Source organism: Montipora capricornis, chromosome 9, assembly GCF_036669925.1.
Source record: "Montipora capricornis isolate CH-2021 chromosome 9, ASM3666992v2, whole genome shotgun sequence".
In the NCBI taxonomy this organism is placed as follows: domain Eukaryota; kingdom Metazoa; phylum Cnidaria; class Anthozoa; order Scleractinia; family Acroporidae; genus Montipora; species Montipora capricornis.
In genome coordinates, this window is record NC_090891.1 from 29,048,131 (window position 1) to 29,067,991 (window position 19,861).

At 38.7% G+C, this 19,861-nt stretch overlaps 2 protein-coding genes across 2 annotated transcripts; one reads left to right on the forward strand and one right to left on the reverse strand.

Annotated features, from left to right (window-relative positions):
- Nucleotides 1-764: 764 nt before the first annotated feature.
- Nucleotides 765-4,110, reverse strand: LOC138015600 (uncharacterized). The gene is made up of 3 exons (XM_068862682.1): nucleotides 3,998-4,110; nucleotides 3,542-3,855; nucleotides 765-2,342 (listed from the first exon to the last, which is right to left on the reverse strand). The coding sequence occupies exons 1-3, from the start codon at nucleotides 4,017-4,019 to the stop codon at nucleotides 1,197-1,199; spliced, it is 1,482 nt and encodes a 493-aa protein (XP_068718783.1). The 5' UTR covers nucleotides 4,020-4,110; the 3' UTR covers nucleotides 765-1,196.
- Nucleotides 4,111-10,558: 6,448 nt separating this feature from the next.
- On the forward strand, nucleotides 10,559-16,987 carry LOC138015833 (PRA1 family protein 3-like). The gene is made up of 4 exons (XM_068862952.1): nucleotides 10,559-10,705; nucleotides 11,383-11,574; nucleotides 14,639-14,856; nucleotides 16,538-16,987. The coding sequence occupies exons 2-4, from the start codon at nucleotides 11,399-11,401 to the stop codon at nucleotides 16,690-16,692; spliced, it is 549 nt and encodes a 182-aa protein (XP_068719053.1). The 5' UTR covers nucleotides 10,559-10,705; nucleotides 11,383-11,398; the 3' UTR covers nucleotides 16,693-16,987.
- Nucleotides 16,988-19,861: the final 2,874 nt, after the last annotated feature.

The following is a 19,861-nucleotide window of genomic DNA, read 5'->3' on the forward strand; positions in this document are numbered from 1 at the left end:
ATCCTAACTTTTGTAACACAGCAATGACATAACTTGTTAAAATCAAGATTTTGGTCATGACAGTTTTTGCAAGTAAAAAACTACATCCTTGTGCCACAATACACATGATAATATTATTCAAGCTATTTACAGAGTCAAACGCTTTCTGATTGGCAGATTTAATTGATGTCTTTCTGTTTATTTGAGTATTAAACCATATCTGACAAGAAATAGATAAAGGAGTTTAGCTTCTAAAGAAACTGTTGTGCTGCATCAGTGCCATTGGGAAGTGAAAAAACACAGAAAAGGGTTTGTCAACTGACTTGATGTGCTAAAATTGACCACCATAAAGAAATTCAAAAACTGATGTTTCAAGCATTAGCCCTTCATCAGAGCAAATGGGCTCTAACAAAGAGTTGATGCTCAAAACTTCTGCTTTTAAATTTCTTTGCAGTGGTCAATTTACCATATCATGTCAGGTGATAAACCCATTTCTAGTCTGATGTGATGCATCCACCAAGTTTAGCTTCTCGGATGGGAGCCTCCCCAACAGTACCTTTAGGAAGAGAACAGAGTCCCCTAAAATTAACTGCATGTGTTAATGAAGCAAAATGTATGGGATAAACCGGTATTTCTTTTATCTGAACGTTAATTGTAAATTTAGCCTACCAATAGTTTTGCATCATACAAACTGCAGGCACAAAAACTATGGGTTGTTTGAGAATTTAAATACAGTAAACAATCCACACTCTAAATATAAAGGCAACATGAAGGACAAAAAGAAATTACTCTTGTTGGTCATTTTTAATGGAAAAAAGAATATTTTACATGTATCAAAACGTTCATACATTATTTACTAGATAAATTAAAGTTCCATAAAAGACCTTGAGGGGTTTACTTCTAACTTTCTAATAACTACCTCAATTAAAGGTTTACGAAAGGTTTACAGTTATCTTAATGTAGTGTTTTCTATTGAAAATTGTTCACATTGAAGATGAAGTTACAACTTTATACAAGAGCATACAAACGTAATTTATACTTGGTCAATCTAGGACCAAGTAATGAAACTACTGTTATGAAATTCTTTCATTTGGAAAGGAATTTCTAACTATTTCTATCTACAATCTGCAATAAACTACTTAAGATTAGTCACAAAGAAGAGGAAGTACACAATCATGTCACTCCCCATCATATTTACATTTTGGTTTAAATAAAGCTCAAAATGCCAGCAATGGATTTGGTGGTTTGCTTGCAGAAGTTGCAAGAGCACTTTGCTGTTTATTTTCTCTCGCTACAGCATCTAAAATTCCAGGACTTGAAGAGCAGCGTGGAAGACTTCCTGATGGCTGGTTTATTTGCTTAAATAAAGAAAACACCAAGTTTTGTGGCTCAGTGGGATGTCTAATGCGCTTCTCTGCTTCCATTTGTTTTCTCAGCAGCAACAGATTGTGCCTTGCATCTTCATCTCCCGCTTCAGCTGCCATGCGGTAATAGCGAGTTGCCTCCGTCTTGTTGACACTGAACCCACCAAGACCATTTTCATAGAAGACACCCATGTTGTACTGTGCTCCAGTGTGACCATGCAATGCTGCAGACTTGTACAAATTAGCTGCTTTGGACATGTTCCTCTCAGTGCCAAGACCACGTTCATAGCAAACTCCCAGATGGAATTCAGCTGATGGATCTCTTTTACCAGCAGCCATTTCAAGGTAGGGTATTGCCTTTGAGTAATTGCAGTGGTGTGAGGACTCATCTGCATAATACAACCCTAGGTATAATTGAGCTTTGCACAAGCCATTTTCAGCGGCTTCTTCAAGAAGTTTCAGGGAATGCTGTGAATCTTTAGGCAGGCCACCAAGCCCTTCCATATAAAACAAAGCTAGATTATACATGGCACCAGTTTGTCCCTGGGCAACTGCATTTTTATAGCACTCTGCTGCCTTAACAAGATCTTTGTCAACCCCTTTTCCAAGCTCAAAGCAAAGACCAAGGTTAAACTGTGCCAGAGGATGGCCTCTTTCACTAGCTTGGGCAAAAAGAAGATATGCCTTTTCATGTTGTTTCATAGATGCAAACTTGATTCCTAGCTTGTTCTGGGCAGCAGCTGTACACTCGCTAAAGTTTGATTGGAATGATGCTATAGCTTCATCAAGGGCATCAGTCGGCTTGGCATTTCCTATATGAGTTTGAGATCTCTCTGTTATAGGGATTACACCCAAAGTAATGTATGGTTTGTTAGCTAATATTCTTGAGAGTACTTGAGATGGAATTTTGTACACATGCACATGAAGTGGAGACTTTTCATCTGTGAGAAACTTGCGACAAGCAAGGAGACTGGACAATGTAAGAACTCCGTTGCACCACTGTTAAAAACAAAAACAAAAAATGCAACTAATTTAATGCAATGCTGGCTATTCAGTTACAATTCCTGTCAGGGCTTCCTTTCCCAGCAAATAAGAGAACTAGTTTGGACAATTACTTGTAATAATGGGAAAAAATCAATAATAGAAATGATAAAGCATCAGGATTTCTCAGTGATGAAAAGAGCAATTTCAGTGGTGAACTGACTTATGCCAGCTTTGGCCATCAAATCAATGCAACAAAAGAAGCTTTGATCAAAAATGAAATAAAATCAAACCTATGGAGTGCAATCAACATAGTCCGGAAAGAGAACACAATAGAACTTACAAGAGAAAAGATGAAATTTCATATCATTTGATTAATTATATAAGATAATTACATGACATAATTTCAGTTGAAACTTCCATGATTTTGAAAATACAGTGTATGCTGCAATGATTAACTTTCTTTGCAACTTTTTTTCGTTTGTTGTTTTATCAGCCCTTTTAACCATAAATGTACATTATCTCTCATTAGAACTGCTAATGACTTCAGAGGTATTTTTGGTAATCAAAAGACATTCAATCCAGTACCAATTTTTTTCCTGTTAATTGAGTTCTGGTATGCTGGCAGTGAATTAATCAATTTTGCAAAAAGCTTCGTCTTGGTCCTTAAACACACAAAAAAAGAACTTAGCCAATATCCAGCCATCTTGACCTCACGCTTGGTCAATAACCCATACATATTGTTTCTAATCCCAACGTGTGACCAACATGCTAAAGAATTAGGTGGTATTGGAAAACCACAAAGTTGACAGAAACTACTTGATTGATGTTGTATTTTAATTTGATGGCTAAGCTGTATCAAAATATATTATTATTATTGTCTCTTTATCACAGTCTTTGATGATGTCTTTTTGTGCGTCAGCCGGGCGCAAACCATGCACCTAGAGCATCAGTCACGCATTATTATTGTTTATATTGATGACGCAATCGTCATTTTGAAGCATTTAATGAATGCAAACTTCGAGGGATGCTTTCAGTTGTGAATAGCACACCAGATTACAGAGGCATTAATTTGAAACATTTTCTTTTTATTTGTCACCATTTAAGAACGTTTACGAACAATTGGTTCGACACATGTACAAAGAACGATTCTGGAATCTGGCGTTAAACAGGCTGTAGGGAAATACCACAGTAACTTTCAATTTCTCTGAACTTACCGATCGAACTTCATCAGAAAATGGATTCGAAGTATCTTCATCCTTCCCTCGAGCAAACCGGGTTGAAAATCTGAGTGCTCGGGATTTTTCATTCTTCGTTAACAGTCCCAATATCAAGCGTTGGATGTTAAAGCCCACGTGAAAGTTATCGCTTTCTATGTAGGTGTTTAGCACAAGTTTCCTGTGATCTCCAACGCGCTGTGTAGAGCTGCAGTCCTTCTGTTCATCTAGAGTTGCTTTTGTCTCGTCTCCCTTCTCAGCAGATGATGGAATCTGCCCAAGGCAACGTGAGGAGTTCGATGTACTTTTTAGTGCTGCGACAAAAACATAAAATTTACTCTAATTAAGTTTTAAACATTATTGTCTCCAGAATCCAATCTCTCTCGCGTTTCACGGTGCCCTAGTTAAATAAACTCATCTTCTACAAATTGACAGATAAATATCAACAACACCCACCTTTTCTTAAAGCTCTCCACATTATTATGTGTCCAGAAAGTCACAATTATTAGAAAGAATTCACACCAGCTGGAACTCTCGCCATTGCCGGTCTTCACCCGGTCATCGGACCCGTGACGTCATTTTCAGGGAGCTGATTGGGTAACATTACAGGAACTACGTCATTCGCCGGATTGAATGGAAACCAATGGAAACGAACCTCCAAGAATGGCCCAACAGTACAAAGTACGATAACACGATGGGGTAAACGAGGGGGTAGTATATTTTTCGTATTTCGTCAGGCACGGCCTGACTTCTTCAGGGAGCAAGTTGAAGAAGTCAGTCTGGGCCTGACGGAATATTGGAAAAATATTCTAGTCTCAGCCGTAACAGCCAGTCTTGCCACAGGCAGCCCAGAGTCGGAAGGTAAACAATTATAAGGATTTGTATGGGAATCTTGATAACAGACTGAAAAAGATATTTTCTTTTTCAGTCTGTTATCAAGATTCCCATACAAATCCTTATAATTGTTTACCTTCCGACTCTGGGCCGCCTGTGGTCTTGTTCTCCAAGTATATGACGTGACTAGCTTCATATGCCAACGACTTTAATACAGACCCTACCCTAACCTACTTAAACATGTGCGGGAAGATTTCCCTCGGACATCGGGACCCAGCACAGATCTTCTTCGGTTTCTTAAGCCCTGGCCAAACGAAAATGAGAGTTGATGAGAGTTGACGAGAACTGAAACTCTTGAGAGTCGATGACAGTTGGCCAAACGAGAGCGAGAGTTGACGGGAGATTGTCGAGAGTTTCACGAGCAAAAAAAAGGAGAGCCTGGGAACCACCCTGGGAAAACCCATTCTGAGGTAATTATGGCGACTAGCCAGAGCCACACCGGTTGACACACCGGTTAAGGACGGTGCCTACTATTGTTATTGCGCATACGTTCTGCGCATATCGAGATACTCGGGTTTCCTATCGGTGTTGCTTACCAAGACAGTGATTGTCGTGTCGTCTACGTATTTCCAAAGGTCGACACAGTCAACTTGGAGGTCATTTATCATAATTGTAAACAACCAGGGACCCAGCTTGGTCCCCTGGGGAACACCCGCTGGGACCTGCCCCCACTCGGAGTAGCAATCTTGTGAAAGTTTTACCCTAAATATTCTTGTACTTTGGCCATTTCAACTTAATCAAAAACATAAAACAAACAGCGGCTACAAACATAATCAGTTGACATAATGATAAAATGCATTTTACTTTGGACTTGACGTTTCGTATGCTACAACATACATCTTCAGAAGTGACGGTTGAACAATTTCAAATATGATATATATAAATTAAGAAGACTGGTAACTAAAGAGAATAAGATAAAAATAGTAAGATAAATAGATAGCAGTGAAAACTGACCGTTTAATAAAGCCACAGTTTTTCACTGCCAACGTTTTCGTTTAACGCTGGTTTAAGGTCACGTGTTAATAAAGTTTCCTTTATTTTACGGTGCAAAACAGAGCTACCATTTGCTAAAACTTAAAAATGGTCCCATTTTATGTTGTCACCTGTTTTTTTTCCAGGGGAGGAGGCGGATATGCACAGGCTAGGCAACGGTAACGAAGTGTCCCCATGCTCTCCTCCCCGGCCATCTTCATCAACACTCACATCTGGGAATACTAGCAACTCCGGCCCTCGACTAAAGACAAATGGCTGCATTTATCCTTAGCAAAAAAAAGCTAACCCTTACCTTCTTGCTAGAAATAGGTAGCAAATATACTTGGATCTAAAGGGACATTTCGTGTTTTTGATCGAATTTAAATTGCGGGTGCATTTCTGGACTTAAGTGAATTAACACCATTTAAAAATTTCTCTTTCATACATTTCATGTAGGTCCTGAATCGTCAGTCTTGATTACAACAAATAATTTCCGGGTCCCATTTTACAATGACCAGTAGCTTAGGTTTGTACAAATAAGGAAGATAAAAGGGGCGTGTTTTGGGGAAAAAATCCTCAAAATATATGGACTTTTTCAATGAAGCAAAGGTTACCGTACTGGTGGTTGCTTTTGCCAAGCTGATACCCGTTAAATTCATTATTTGTCCCTGGCTCTACAGATGAAATGTAAGGGGGACATTGGCCCAATTACAAGACCAAGAAGTCTAAATGTCATACATGAAATTGAGTTTATTAGAAACTACATATTGAACATAACTGTGATTGGCGTGGCTTACCACCATGACATATACCCTCTTCATCTCTATTTCAGTGTTATGTTTTTACCCCGAAACCTGTCACTGTTGCAACAAAATAAGAAAAGAAACCACCCTCCTCAATTCCGTTTTTCTGGCCTCGCATAAGAACTTGAAATTTTCTTGAAGAAAGACTGTATCATGAATTTTCATGGAAAGCTCGTGAAATTATTTGAATTTGATTCTTTAAACAGGAAAAACTGAGGGACTTAACAGAAACTGCAGAATTTCCTGTGCATGTAGATTTTAAAATGAACAATGATTTCTATTAAAAATTTAAGTCGATCACCTAAGAATTTTGTTAGCTAGAACATGGGAGTGTTGTGACTTATAGCACCTTGTGTTCGAGTTGTGGCGCATCTAAACCCAGTGTTGAGATATTTCTGAGGGCTTGGGAAAGGATCGGAGACGATCCGAGAAAAAGTGCTGTTTGGGTACTCAGGACTTTTAAAGCAAATCGACATAGGGCGCGATTCTTTTGTCAGAACTGGCCGACCAGACCCATCAGTTTGCGAAGAAAATGCAACAATTTGAAGGAACACTTGCATGATCATCCGTCGCATTCTTCTGGAGAATTATCATCCTCCAAGTGTGTTAATTTGAATGTGCTGTCAAGTAAGTCCTTCCAAATGCCCGGTCTGTTCTGCCAAATGGTAAGCCGCCCATAGTTGCAGCTAAACAAGGAAGAGAAAGGACACCCCCCACCCAAAAAAAACCTGTCTCTAAAGCCCCGGCTACACGATGTAACTTTGTTAGAAAAAACACGTCCCAACATTGTTATAAAAACCCTTCTAACAATGTGTATACCGTCATACTAGTAAAATAGTTGGAAACGCGTCACTTAAGTCTTTGTAATACAACATTGGGCGGCTACACGCTTCAACATCTGTTGTATATTGGAGAAAATGAGTGATCGAAATCGTAACATTCTCCCCACAAAAATGTTGAACAAACTATGCATGCTAAACGTTCTAACATTGTTGATCCAACAAATATTTTATAACAATGTTTGAACGTGTGGCCGGGGCTTAAGATCATTCCCTGTAAGAAATCCACTAATTGTTTCGTTCATTGTTATCATTTGTGCTTTGCTGTGGTCTGAATAGAAAAAGTTTGCAATTGAAATTATAGACCTTCCGATTCAAGTACGAGCTTTGAATCTCACTTACAGCGGATGATCCTCAAGCTCGTTGTATTTTTGTGGTAGTGCACTTTATGTCACCTGTTTCTAAGAGTGAGTTCAATAAAGTCCGTGGTGGGAAATAGGCCCGCAGCGCGTGCATAAATCATGAAAATAAACAGGTCTTGGAAGCGTGGTCGAATTTCAACAAATGAGCTCCAAAACCGGCAAGAATTTGTGGACGCTGATGAATAACAAAGCAGCTTCTATTTAATGAATTACCTGGTGATAAATAATCTCGTCTGGGAGAGTGAATGTTTGACTTTGCAGAAACAATGGTCAACCTCGAGAGTTACACCTGCTATCGTGATCTTTGTGTTGAATTCGGACATTTATTGTCGAACTTTATAACACTTAAAAGAAAAAACCCGTTGTCTTGCTGCCATTTTGTCAGATGTATCCTTTGTTTCTTGAGTTGGTGGTAACACGCAAATCGATGTCACTTTCAATTTACTTGAGCTGCCAAAAAAAAAGTACAATAGAAAAATTGAACGTAGCAAAAATATTTTTCGCTGATGGTAAGTTTTTATGTTCGCGGTAGGAAATTTATGTTGTTTTCATGTCGCAAATATTGTTGCTGATGGCGATTTTTTTATTCTCGGCCGACACCTCCTAAAAACTTCCTTCTGCTCTTCCTAAAAACTGTGTATCAATATTTGTTTTGCATAAAGCAGGCTAGCAAATTCTGTACCTTGCTCAGGTCACATTTTTTAGCGTTAAAATAGAATTTTCCGTCCTATGTTTCTGACGCCAAGTCGTATATTTTGAGGTCTTCCATCCAGATACTGACCCCGCCGGACAGGGAGAACATTAGTGAACTTTAGTGAACTTAAGTCGTGGAAAGCTGTCAGACGCGCAAAGTGCACGTTTAAACTTGTGGTCTTGATAGCTAATATTTCTCGACTCCCTTCGATTTCCTTCAATCTTTGTGGGTTTAGTGTTCTAAGAGTAACTACATGTTTTCTCGCGGGCTATTTACCTAAGACATCTACCAAAGGACTACAATGATTTACGATACCAAAACATTATTGTGTACTTTTACATATTACGCAAAGACAACTTGAATCTCTGGAAAACAAAACGCAGCTCAGTTGACAGTTATGGAATAAAGCGCTGTATCAAGTTACTGCACTGCCACACGTACGCAATGCGCGCCTACTTTTTAGAGTCGTCACCGTCCTCTTTTCGACCACGAGTTGTTCTCGAAATATGGTTATCGTCACGGTAAAAGATCAGATAGAAGGAAAACGTTTTGTTTCACACAACGAAATCGTTGTTGTGTCTACCTTAACCAATCTTCAACCATTTGCTTGTAGTTTTTGAGTTACTAGGGTAATAGTGTTTGTTAGAATCTATTCTTTAGTCACAACAAATATGAGCATGTTGCCCATCTTTCTTGGAGTCCGTGCATTCCAAACTTCGCAAGTTCATTCCCGTACCGTAGTTTTTAATACTTGCTATCAATGACATGGAGTCACTGGCCGGCTAACAGGGCTATCATCAGCAAACTAAGATATTTGTTGCGTTTTGTTCGGAACATGATTGTAGAACAGAGTTTCCAAGGACAACAAATATTAACAGCTATTTTTAAAAAAATAATACATAAATAGAAGGGATGACACATCGCTATGTTTCGGAACATTATTAACTCCCTTACAAAATAATTAACAAAAGTAGTGATTGAATAACAGTGTCCTTTAACTACCGATGTCATGGCAGCTGATACCAATAGGCCTTTAATATTCGCTTGTACATTGTTTTACCAATATAGATCATGTGATGATACTCAGATTTGATCCTTTGTCTTGTTTATTAAAGAGTGCATGCATTCCTTTAAACAAACGTTTTAATGAAGAAAACAAAGGATCAAATCTCCTGAGTATCGACATAATCTGAGTTGGGAAAACAAAATGAATACAAGCAAAATAACGTCTAGTTTCAGTACCCTACTGTAAGATTTCAAAAGAGGTCACTGCATGACGCCTCCAACACAGTGACGAGTTGAGCATTTTCCTCAACTCTACGTCATGCCTCTTTTGCGCAGCAAAGAAAAAAAACAACGTGCAACTGCACACCTTTTCCACTTCATGCTCGTGCAGGTTATGGATAAAAGAGTAAAGTGATTTAGATCGGACAATTAAAGCAATTGTCTCGTATAGACTTCTGAAAAACTCAGGCAGGTGCATTCATCGAGTCCTTCCAAGAGAAAATAAGGGGACGGAAAGGAAGGCACAAGGCGTTGGCCGGGATATGTTAAGTCCACGAAAGTTATTTTTAGAAGAGCGGAAGTCTTTGTTCTAGCGGAAGTCTGTCTTCTGAGACGTCCGCATGCAGTCTTGCCTCGCTCTCAGGTTCTTAGTGAAAAGAGAAAATGATGGCGCACGTTGAAGGCTGATGAATATATATTTTCTTTCAAACATCGGACCGAGGTTGGCCTGCATGCGGACGTCTCGGAAGACTTCCGCTCGAGTAAAAATAACTTTCGTGGACATGACATATCCCAAGGGCTGGACCGGGAGCCTCCATCTCTGTCCCCTCATTTTCTCTTGGTCCTTCACAACAAATTGACCTACTCCCAACTGAATGGCTTCGTAGCTCTGTTGATAGAGAAAGGATTGCACCGGCATCGCAAAGGTCATGAGTTCGAATCCCGTTAAAACCGCCAACGCAGATAAGCATGGTGTGTTGTTCTGAACGAGACAAAATAATAAACGACATTGCTTTATTCTCCTTCATTTGCTCAGACCTGTGACAGGTTCCCGCGCTTTTTTTCCCGCTGTCCCGGAATACATGTGATGGGTCCCGATTCCCGAACGAAATCCAATCAATGGGGGAATTATCCCGCACATGTTGAAATAGCCTACCGTTATTTCGGGCAGGAGGTGAGGCTAAACTTGCCTTGCATGGTGTCATCCAATTTCGTTCCCGCCTCCCGGTTTAGGGAATATCAGTTCCCAGGCGCCCATCGTCCAACGGTATTTCTGAATTCGAGAATAAGGAAACAAGTCTCTAATCTAATGGCTGGATAGAAAGCTATTTCCGTCCTGTTTCCGTCCTCAATGCAATCTCGTACCCAGAGTCCTCGGGCTTCTTGGCTGGCCAAGAAGCCCGAGGACTCTGGGTACGAGATCTTTCTCGTTTCGCAAGTTACTCGATTTTGATTGGACGACATCTCACACTTTTATATCGATCCCAAAGCAAAATCCTAATAACAGAAATAGCTGACAGCAGTTTTGCATATTAGACATGACGTCAGAAATGGTTGTACAAACAAGATCACTGGAGGAGCTAATTTGAGGCCAGGTAAAATCGGTAAACGGGTTGTGTCGGTTTATACCTCTTCAGTGTTACTCGATACTTTTAGTGTTGTTACTTTAGTATTACTTTATATTTTAAAAAATACAACCACACTTTTGAATTTTCGGAACATGTTTCGATGTTTCAAACATCATCTTCAGCCATAGTGAGTGTAACATTAAAATTTTTACAAGATAATTCGTATATTTATAAACTTTTACCGTTATGTCAGTTGTGTTCTCTATAATATTGTTGGTTCGTTTGAATTTTACGTACTTGTAACGAACATTTAATCTACAAAGAATCATTGTATTGATAGTTATATATATACGAATTATCTTGTAAAAATTTTAATGTTACACTCACTATGGCTGAAGATGATGTTTGAAACATCGAAACATGTTCCGAAAATTCAAAAGTGTGGTTGTATTTTTTTCAATATTAGTAACACTTGTGCTATCCAGACCATTTGGAAAAGTATTACTTTAGTGTTACTCTGATCACCGGTTTATACCAGCAAGTCTTTTGATTTTGCTGATCGGTCTTTTTCAGTCTAAATAAAGATATTATTATCATTATGATTATGATTATTATGATTATGATTATGATTATGATTATGATTATGATTATGATTATGATTATGATTATGATTATGATTATGATTATGATTATTATTATTATAGTGTCACGCAAATCAACATGGCGGCAGTTGCGTTTCCACCTCTTCGGTCTCTTCAAGACTTCCTCACGGATGCACAGTTTACAGCTCCGACATTGAATGACTTGGAGAGAATGGAAAACAGGATGATTAATAACCTCATCTACTATCAAACTAACTACTTCCTGATTGTCATTGTTACTTTCATTTTGGTTGGGTAAGTATGATTGAAGAATACATGTACCCCGAAATGTCGCACCATTGCTGTTTGAATAAGGTGGTGGTGAAGAACTGAATCTAAAGAGTCAGAATGCAGACAAATTTACGCTCTCTTATTGAGGGAACTGCTGAATACCCTGTCGCCTTTGTTAGTTCAGCGGCGTTCTCTGATGAACGAGTCACAGTAGGACGTTTTTAACCAACCTCTAGAGACACCAAGAACAACAGGGAAATGTACGACTTCTGGTGGACGAACAAAAGAAGCTAACGAGAGATCTTTTGTTTTCGTCCACCAACATGGCTGCGATGACGTCACGTGAAAACCTCCTATACAATAGATGTGGCGGGCTATTCAGCTTGAAAGGAAAGGAACTTTATTTATGAAAGTGTCTAGTTGTTCCTGCGCTGGAGCACTAATTTGGGACACTGTATAAATCTGAAATCAATAATTACAGTGAAACCGGTTTTTCGTTTGCGTGCCATTTCGCTGGTGTCCAACATTTGCAGACTGCAGACTGCAGGCAAATAGCACTGATAAACAGTATTTTAAGTCTAAACACCCATTTCAAATAGCGCTGATAAACAGTATTTAAGTCTAAGAACCCATTTTAAAACGGTTCGCTTTCAATAATTGAAAGCTAACCATTTTAAAATGGGTTCTTAGACTTAATTAAATACTGTTTATCAGAGCTATTTGTCTGCAAATGTCAGACACCGCCACTTCACAATGTTGTCACGCAACATTGAGTTTTTAATTGGCAATTTTGCAACTTACATATAGAATAGAATAGAATAGAATAGGGACTTTATTTCATGAGGGTAGCATATGACAGTTTTAATAACAACTGATGACCCAGTGGCCCTCGAAAAATTAAAAATATTTACACTAGATCTACCTAACTAAAGCGAAAGGACATTAAAAATGCTAAACAAAAAGAATAAAAATATATACAATATAGTCAAAAGTTAGAAACTCAAGTCCTTTTTCTGAGTGACTAAAAATTTCTTAAAAAGGCCTTTTTTTAAAGCATGAGTAACTGTCCAAAACTCTCAGAGATCTTGGTAGAGAGTTCCAATCCCTAATAGAACGAACTGTAAAAGAACGACCACCCTCCATAGCATAACTATAAAATTATCTAGGACAAAGTAAATTTAAATTTAAATATCTTGTGTTCCTCATATGCGTGCTAGAATTAACAACTAAAATTTAATTCAGGTAATTAGGAGTGTTTCCTTTAAGTCTCTTGTAAAAATGAGTGCACATTGATTTATGTGCGACTCCCTATAAAAAGGAATGCAATTAGGTGTATTAAACAAGTCTACGGATCTTGAGTTGAAAGGTGCATTCAGGATTACTCTTGCTGCCCTCTTTTGAAGTCCAATGGTATGCCTCAAACTGTAATTACTTTGTACACCTTCTCTGTAGTCGTTTTGGAATTGATAACTTTCATATTTTCACGGAAAACCAGTTGCACTTAATGCTAAAAAATCGTGGTGTTGAACTGATATTTCACAATTCGTTTGAGTTTTGTGCTCCATGAAGGCATATTTGAGACAACACGAACAGTTTTCAATTGACTTCACAGAACTTGCAATATTTCAAGGTTTGCAAGCAATTATCGTGGCGATACATTGTGAATTTGTCATTTAAAATTGCTTTTTGCATAACCTCGCGAATCCTACCCAATGTAGAGTTATTATGCCGTAAATTTGTAATATTTAAAAAATGAAGTTCAAGGTTGTTTTGAACAGGTCCAAATACCTGACTCTGGGAACCTAAGCACTTGGCAGCAAGTTGAAATTTGAATTTTTAACTTCCTGGGAGCAAACTGCCAATCAAAACACAAACATTGCGTCACAAAATCGCAAAGTGGCGCCCAAATGAACAACCGGTTTTACTGTAACTGAAATAACGTGTATTGTTATATGCTTAATACAGGATTTCGGGGTGCAGGGATGGCGCAGTGGTGAGAGCACTCGCCTCCCACCAATGTGGCCTGGGTTCGATTCTCAGGCTCGGCATCATATGTGGATTGAGTTTGTTGGTTCTCTACTCTGCATCAAGAAGTTTTCTCTGGGTACTCTGGCTTCCCCTCTCAGCAAAAACCAATGTTTGACTTGATTTGCTTTCATTGTTAATTTCAGTTTTCAGTGTCCCCAATTAGATAAGTGCTCCAGCGCTAGAACTACTAGACACTTAAATTAATGAGTTCCTTTCCTTTCTTTTTCTTTCTGCAAAGAGAAGACAAAACTGACTGAAGCAGCAGTATGTACTTAACTGACTGCTTATCTCAGAGAAGGGGGGGGGGGGGGAGGGGAGGGTTAGGGCCAATGAAGCAAACAATACAAATATACACAACGTATCTTTCAGAATCTCAACAGGCAGGAGTTGGTCCTGTTGGCTTGTTGGTTTAGCTGGGCCAGGGACAACCCACTTAAACCCCCTCCCTCCACAAACCCTACATGGCCACAGCAGAACTTAAACCTGGGGATTCTAAGTAATTGTGAGGCCCGTGCCCTAGCCACTCAACTACACACCGCCTCCTTTTCCTGTTAAATGGCTATCTGGGGATTTAGATACACAATGCTTCTTCGATAAAGACATAAATGCTGTGCCTATGTGACTGTCAGTCAGACAAGGTTTTGAAATTACTAAATAACTGGCAGTCCGGCAATTTTTTTCAAATGGCGAAAAAACCCTGATTTCTGCTTGGTTCTCTCGTGCCCGGGGTACTCCAATAAATTATTATTAACACTCGACTAATGACTAAAGCAAACCAAAGCCCTTCAGTTTTTAACATGTTAAACTGATATATTATATAATTATATATGTTATATATATTTAGACACTTTCTTGGTACTTAAAATGTACCAGATTTACAGATGACATTTGTCCTGAGGCTCAACACCCTCCTGAAATATAAATGAATTTTAATGAGACAAAATTTAATGCAAATTTAATGTAAAGTGTTTTCAGAAATCCTTAATTCTCCACAAAAGAAGCTGGCATTTGATAATTCAGTTTAAAAATTTAATTCCTCAAATTATCCATTTGCTTTCAGGGTCATACATCCAAAGGATCTTTTGATTGGTTCTGTTGCATTTGCTGTAACCTTAATCATGTTTGGTGTTGCACAAAGTCATGAGCCGAAACTTGCACAGATGAAGCAACAATACCCTTTCTTGGTCCCTGGTGCTGTTTTTGGCCTGGCTGTGCTTTGTGTTTATGCACTGGGATCCATTCTTGCATTTGTTTCGGGAGTCACAGTGCCTGTGGCAGGTATGTTCAATGGTACATGTATCACACCTAAGACCCCAAGGGGTAGTCAAACAGCTTTCGTAAGCTGTTTATTCTTTCACTGGTATTGTTGAAACCTCTATTGTATTGTAAGTCTTTGTCATTGTTTCTTGTGTTTTCTGGAAGATTTATTTAAAAAAACTACCGGTAACTCAAAGCTGAAAGGTTGACTGGAGAAAAAAGCACAAGGTTGCAGATCACAAAAATTTAAAGTGCTACAAACTCTGATCAAAAAATCACTTCTTTTTTTCCTTCAGATTTTGAAAGTGTGATTGCTCAACATTTGACTGGCAAAATTTTAAGCTTTGACTTTTTTCCAAAGGCTGTTTACTTGAGTGTAAGTTTTGGATTTCACTGTCCGCCATTACTCATGTTCAAAACTGACTGATTGGACCTCAGAGGGTAGGATCTAGGGAAAAGTGAGGTCATTGACTCACCAGTTTAAAATTTCAGTGTGTAAACGCAGCTAATTATATGTGCAAAACACGAGTTTAGAAGTCTGAAAGCCTGAAACTCCCGTGCTGCGTACACACGCATTGCATTCTTTAACTATCAAGTCTTTTATGTCATTTTCTCCTTGATCCAGCTCTCTCAAGATTTCAAAGTTAGCAATGGCGGGCCATCATACAGGAAAATTACCGTTAAAATAAACAGGTGTCTTTTTGAAATCAAGGCTTAAGACTTCGTTTAGTTACTGTTTAAGTAACTTAGTTTTGAAATCCAAAGAAAAATAAAAATTGTTTTATTTTTCTGTCACAGTAGCACTTTAACATCATGTCTAAATCATGGAATGTCCTTATGTCAAATGTTAGACTGTCTATTGATAGTTTGCATCTGCAGTAAAATGTGTTTTGGGAATTTGACTTTAGTATAATTTATGCAAAACTTGTGGGGCCATTTTCTGTTGTTTTGTACATCAACATGGCCGTTTCATCACATGGATGCAAACCAAGATTTGACACAATACAACACTTCCGTTGTTTAGTCTCATCCTTTCGGTTCCGTGGCAAATCATTTTTATTGTACAACCTTACAAGGGCTACTACACCTCCTTTACCCAGGAATGTTTGTCTTTTCTAGTGAAGGCAATTTCAGTGCTCAAATAAACTCTAACTTCGAATCTTGTTTCACAGTTAAACCTTAAACCTAGCACACCAAGGGGCAGCCTTCCTTGTAAATGTCCTGCCTTAATTTTAAAGACTCTAGGTGATTTTTAGATCCATCATCACATGTTGGTTGATGAGAAACCCAGCAACTGTACATTGCAGCATTGTTATGTCTCCAGAGACTGGCTGCAAACCACCTGCCTGTACCAAACCTTGAAATTGTAGGCAGCATTGTTCCAAGAAGGGTTTGTGTCTATTTTGGCAACCAAAGTCTTTGGTTTCCATGGCACCAAACCTGCATTTAATACCCAAAACCCATGATGAGTGATATGTCCTGATACTTCATTTAGAAAATTTGGTTACATTTATTAACCTGTTGACCAGGAAAATTTTCAGAGAAGAAGGCTGGCAATATTCCTTGTTAATAATTAACCATACAGAAATCAGAGGAGTAATATTGATGAGATAACTAATTAAGTATTAATCACTGAAAGACCTCATCTCAAATGTGTTGTAAGACATACATCAAAGGTTTTTTTTTTCACTTTTTCTTTTAGTAACACTTTTGCATGCGGCAACACGCAAGAGAAATATCAAGAACAAATTTGCTAATGCCATGGAGCTCTTCAAGGAAGATGTCACCCCTATGACAATCATCCTCTCAAGGATTTGCACCATTGAACAAGAACGTGAAGAGAAAGGGAAGAGATAAAAAGCATAAGAGACAGTCTTGCTAATAATCTATTTTTGGGAGAGGGAGCAGCTGAGAGATATAATAAAGTTATAACTGGTGGACATCATGCTTCCATGTTTGGGCTCTGCAAAGAGAAAGGGAAGAGATAAAAAGCATAAGAGACAGTCTTGCTAATAATCTATTTTTGGGAGAGGGAGCAGCTGAGAGATATAATAAAGTTATAACTGGTAGTAATCATGCTTCCACGTTTGGGCTCTGCAAACACCATTGCCAATGATAGAGGTAGAGAAAGGCATGCTTCACACTTCATATGCAAGAAACAATAAACTATCATACAAGGACAGACTGTTTAGTTTCAAGAGGAATTTAATACCTCTTAACTAGTGGCTAGAATATCTTAAATGTAATTATGATATATATACCTGCCTTGATAGATCGGTCTCCATTTATACTCGTCGTGCTCACACTGTAGTGCCTCTGGGCCTTTCCGCAATTAAAAAGTCAAGGCTAAAATATCCCTCTTCAGAAATTCATTCTTTGTAAGTAAATGCCTTATACCTCCAGATTTAATGGTCTCAATCTAATACTCAAATGTTGAATCATTCTACTTTTCCAGGTTACGGTCGAGTTTTCGCTCCTAACGATACTTGTACACATAAGCTCATTTTGTTGCAAATGTTGTAAGATCAATACTTTGACTAAGTGGTAGTTTTCTTGATTGACATTTAAATTGTATTTTTTTTTTTTGAGTAGTGGGTTGGGAATAGCTTTTTTTCGTTTTTTATAAGGGAGAGGATTGTGTTTTTTATAATAAAATTTAGTTCACTTGAACTGTAACAATCTGGGTGGGTATTTATTTAAGTCCAGTTGGACCATTCAACTCTAAGATTTATTTTCAGTTTTTCATTTTAGGGTTTTTTTCTATGGCTTAACCAAAGACTAAATGGGGCGGGTTTATGAATTTTTAACTGTGGGTCACGATACTATTTAACACATCAGTTCACCAAAGGCGAAGTGAAGGATTGTTGCTATTTACAGAGACGTAGTAGAGGTAAATATTCCCCAATATTCCGTTTTTTGTGAAGCCGTGAGGCAAATAACTGTTTTAGTATAATTTCAGCGGTGAATAATCAAATTAACACCACGTTTTTGGCCCCCCCCCAATTTACTGGTGCAGTAAGGGCAGCAAGGAGGTCACCATGGCAATCCCGAGCCACAGTCCCACGCTCCCACAGCACCCGTCAACACATCCCCACTGAGGACCAGTATGTGGAATGTATACTTACCCATAAAACATGGGAGGTGAGGGACAGCAAAACGCAAACAAGGTGAACTCAAGCCAAAGCACATGGCAATGCCCCTGCAAACCTCCCTGGAACCCCCCACACCCCCCCACCCAACTCCACCCCCGATATCACCAGGAGAAACCGTCTGCATTGGCTTTGGTTTTACACTTTACCTATATGGACATCATTAGCCTCATACAGTGCAAAACATGCTAAAACACGATTAAACAAGCACCAAAAGTGCTCGCTGACCTTAACAGCGCGCGCCTCCAAAGATGTTATAGTCACCCGGGTTGTCGGGAATATAACCCCGAATTATTATATTCACCACTGAAAAGTATAGTTACTGTAATTAATATTTACTTGTATGTAAGTACAAAAATCCCACAAGCTTCTGTAGCATAATTAAATTTCTAATATGTGTATAAAATAATCGTTAGTCTCTCTTTCTCCCACGGTAGTCCAGCATATGAAAGTGGTTTGATTTCCAGCCGATTTCTTGCCTTCAAAGCTTAACAGCTGTAGAGCAAGGAAAGAATTGGTTTTTGAGGATATCTAGTAAACAACATCGTCGCTCTTTAGAGTTGGTGTGGCCCGAAAACATCCTGGAGCTTCCACTATTGGCGGCCAGCGTCCAAGATGGAGGACTGCACCGATGGGCTGGCAAAACCTGACAACCAGCCATGAGCCCCCACGCCCCCGAGAAGAATGGGCACCAGGACACTGATACACCAGTGGAAAGCAGAGGGTGGGGAGGGCAGGAAAAAAAAAAAAAAAAAAACTGCTAAACGCTCACCAAACAGATGCTCCTACTTCACGCCACACTGATTAAAATAAGCGAGTACAGCCCAAGCAAGAGGTATTCCACGCATGCGCAGTATACTACACACACACCACGACCAAATGGCTGCAGTCGCTCCTAGTTGTTTATTGGTAAACTTTCGTTTAACCTCATTTTACGTCCTAGAAAGTGCGGCCCGTACTGGGTTTTTATTCATGAGTTGTTTGCTGTTCAAAAACGCCAGACCACGAGCGAGGAACGCAGCGAAGTAGAAGGTTTTTTGACACAAACAATGAGTAAATAAAAACCCCGTACAAAGCACTTTCTATGTCGTTTTATCCCACATATAGACGAGAATTTTCATTAAAATAGTTTTCTACAACGCAAAATTAGAACCAACCTGCACTAACAATAGAAACCAAATGCAAATTTAATTTTTCAATTCAATAACAAAGTATGATTTGCACGAGATGCACAAGTGAATTGGGGGCACATGGAAAACGCCTTTACGCTATCGTTGATTGGTAGTTGATACTTCCACAAGTGAAATAGCTGTATGCACCAGTCTGAGTTGGCTGTATAAGCCCTTTTTTCCACATGTGAAAATAAAGCGTATAGCATTTCTACAATGAGCCTTTATGGAATAAAAATCCTCATGGTTGATGTGTAATAACTGAAAGAAAACAGCAGCCTCCCCAGTTATTGTGGCAGCAAAAATGAACCTTAATTTTCTCCAACACCTTAATTAGAAGAATGTTGCAAACAACATCAGTCATAAAGTTTGCTTTAATTCGGGTCAAGTTAGAAAATATAATGGACAATTAATTTGACTAACACTGTTGCAAATTAGACTTGGGAACGTACGGCTAATTCGCTTGGGCATGTACAGAACAACACATTGTGTCATTCACACGCTGTAGATGTTTCTAAATCATTTTTTTTTTTTTTTTTTTTATAAGATTGTTTACACATTTGTGTATTGCCTTCAAAATTTCCACTTTTTAACCCGATGAACTATAAACTATATGAGCTGCCCACATTCAGAATGTGAGCTTTTCTTTCTTTTAAAACTTGACTTCATGGGTGAATTTTCAAATTCTGACCATAAACGTCGCTTGTC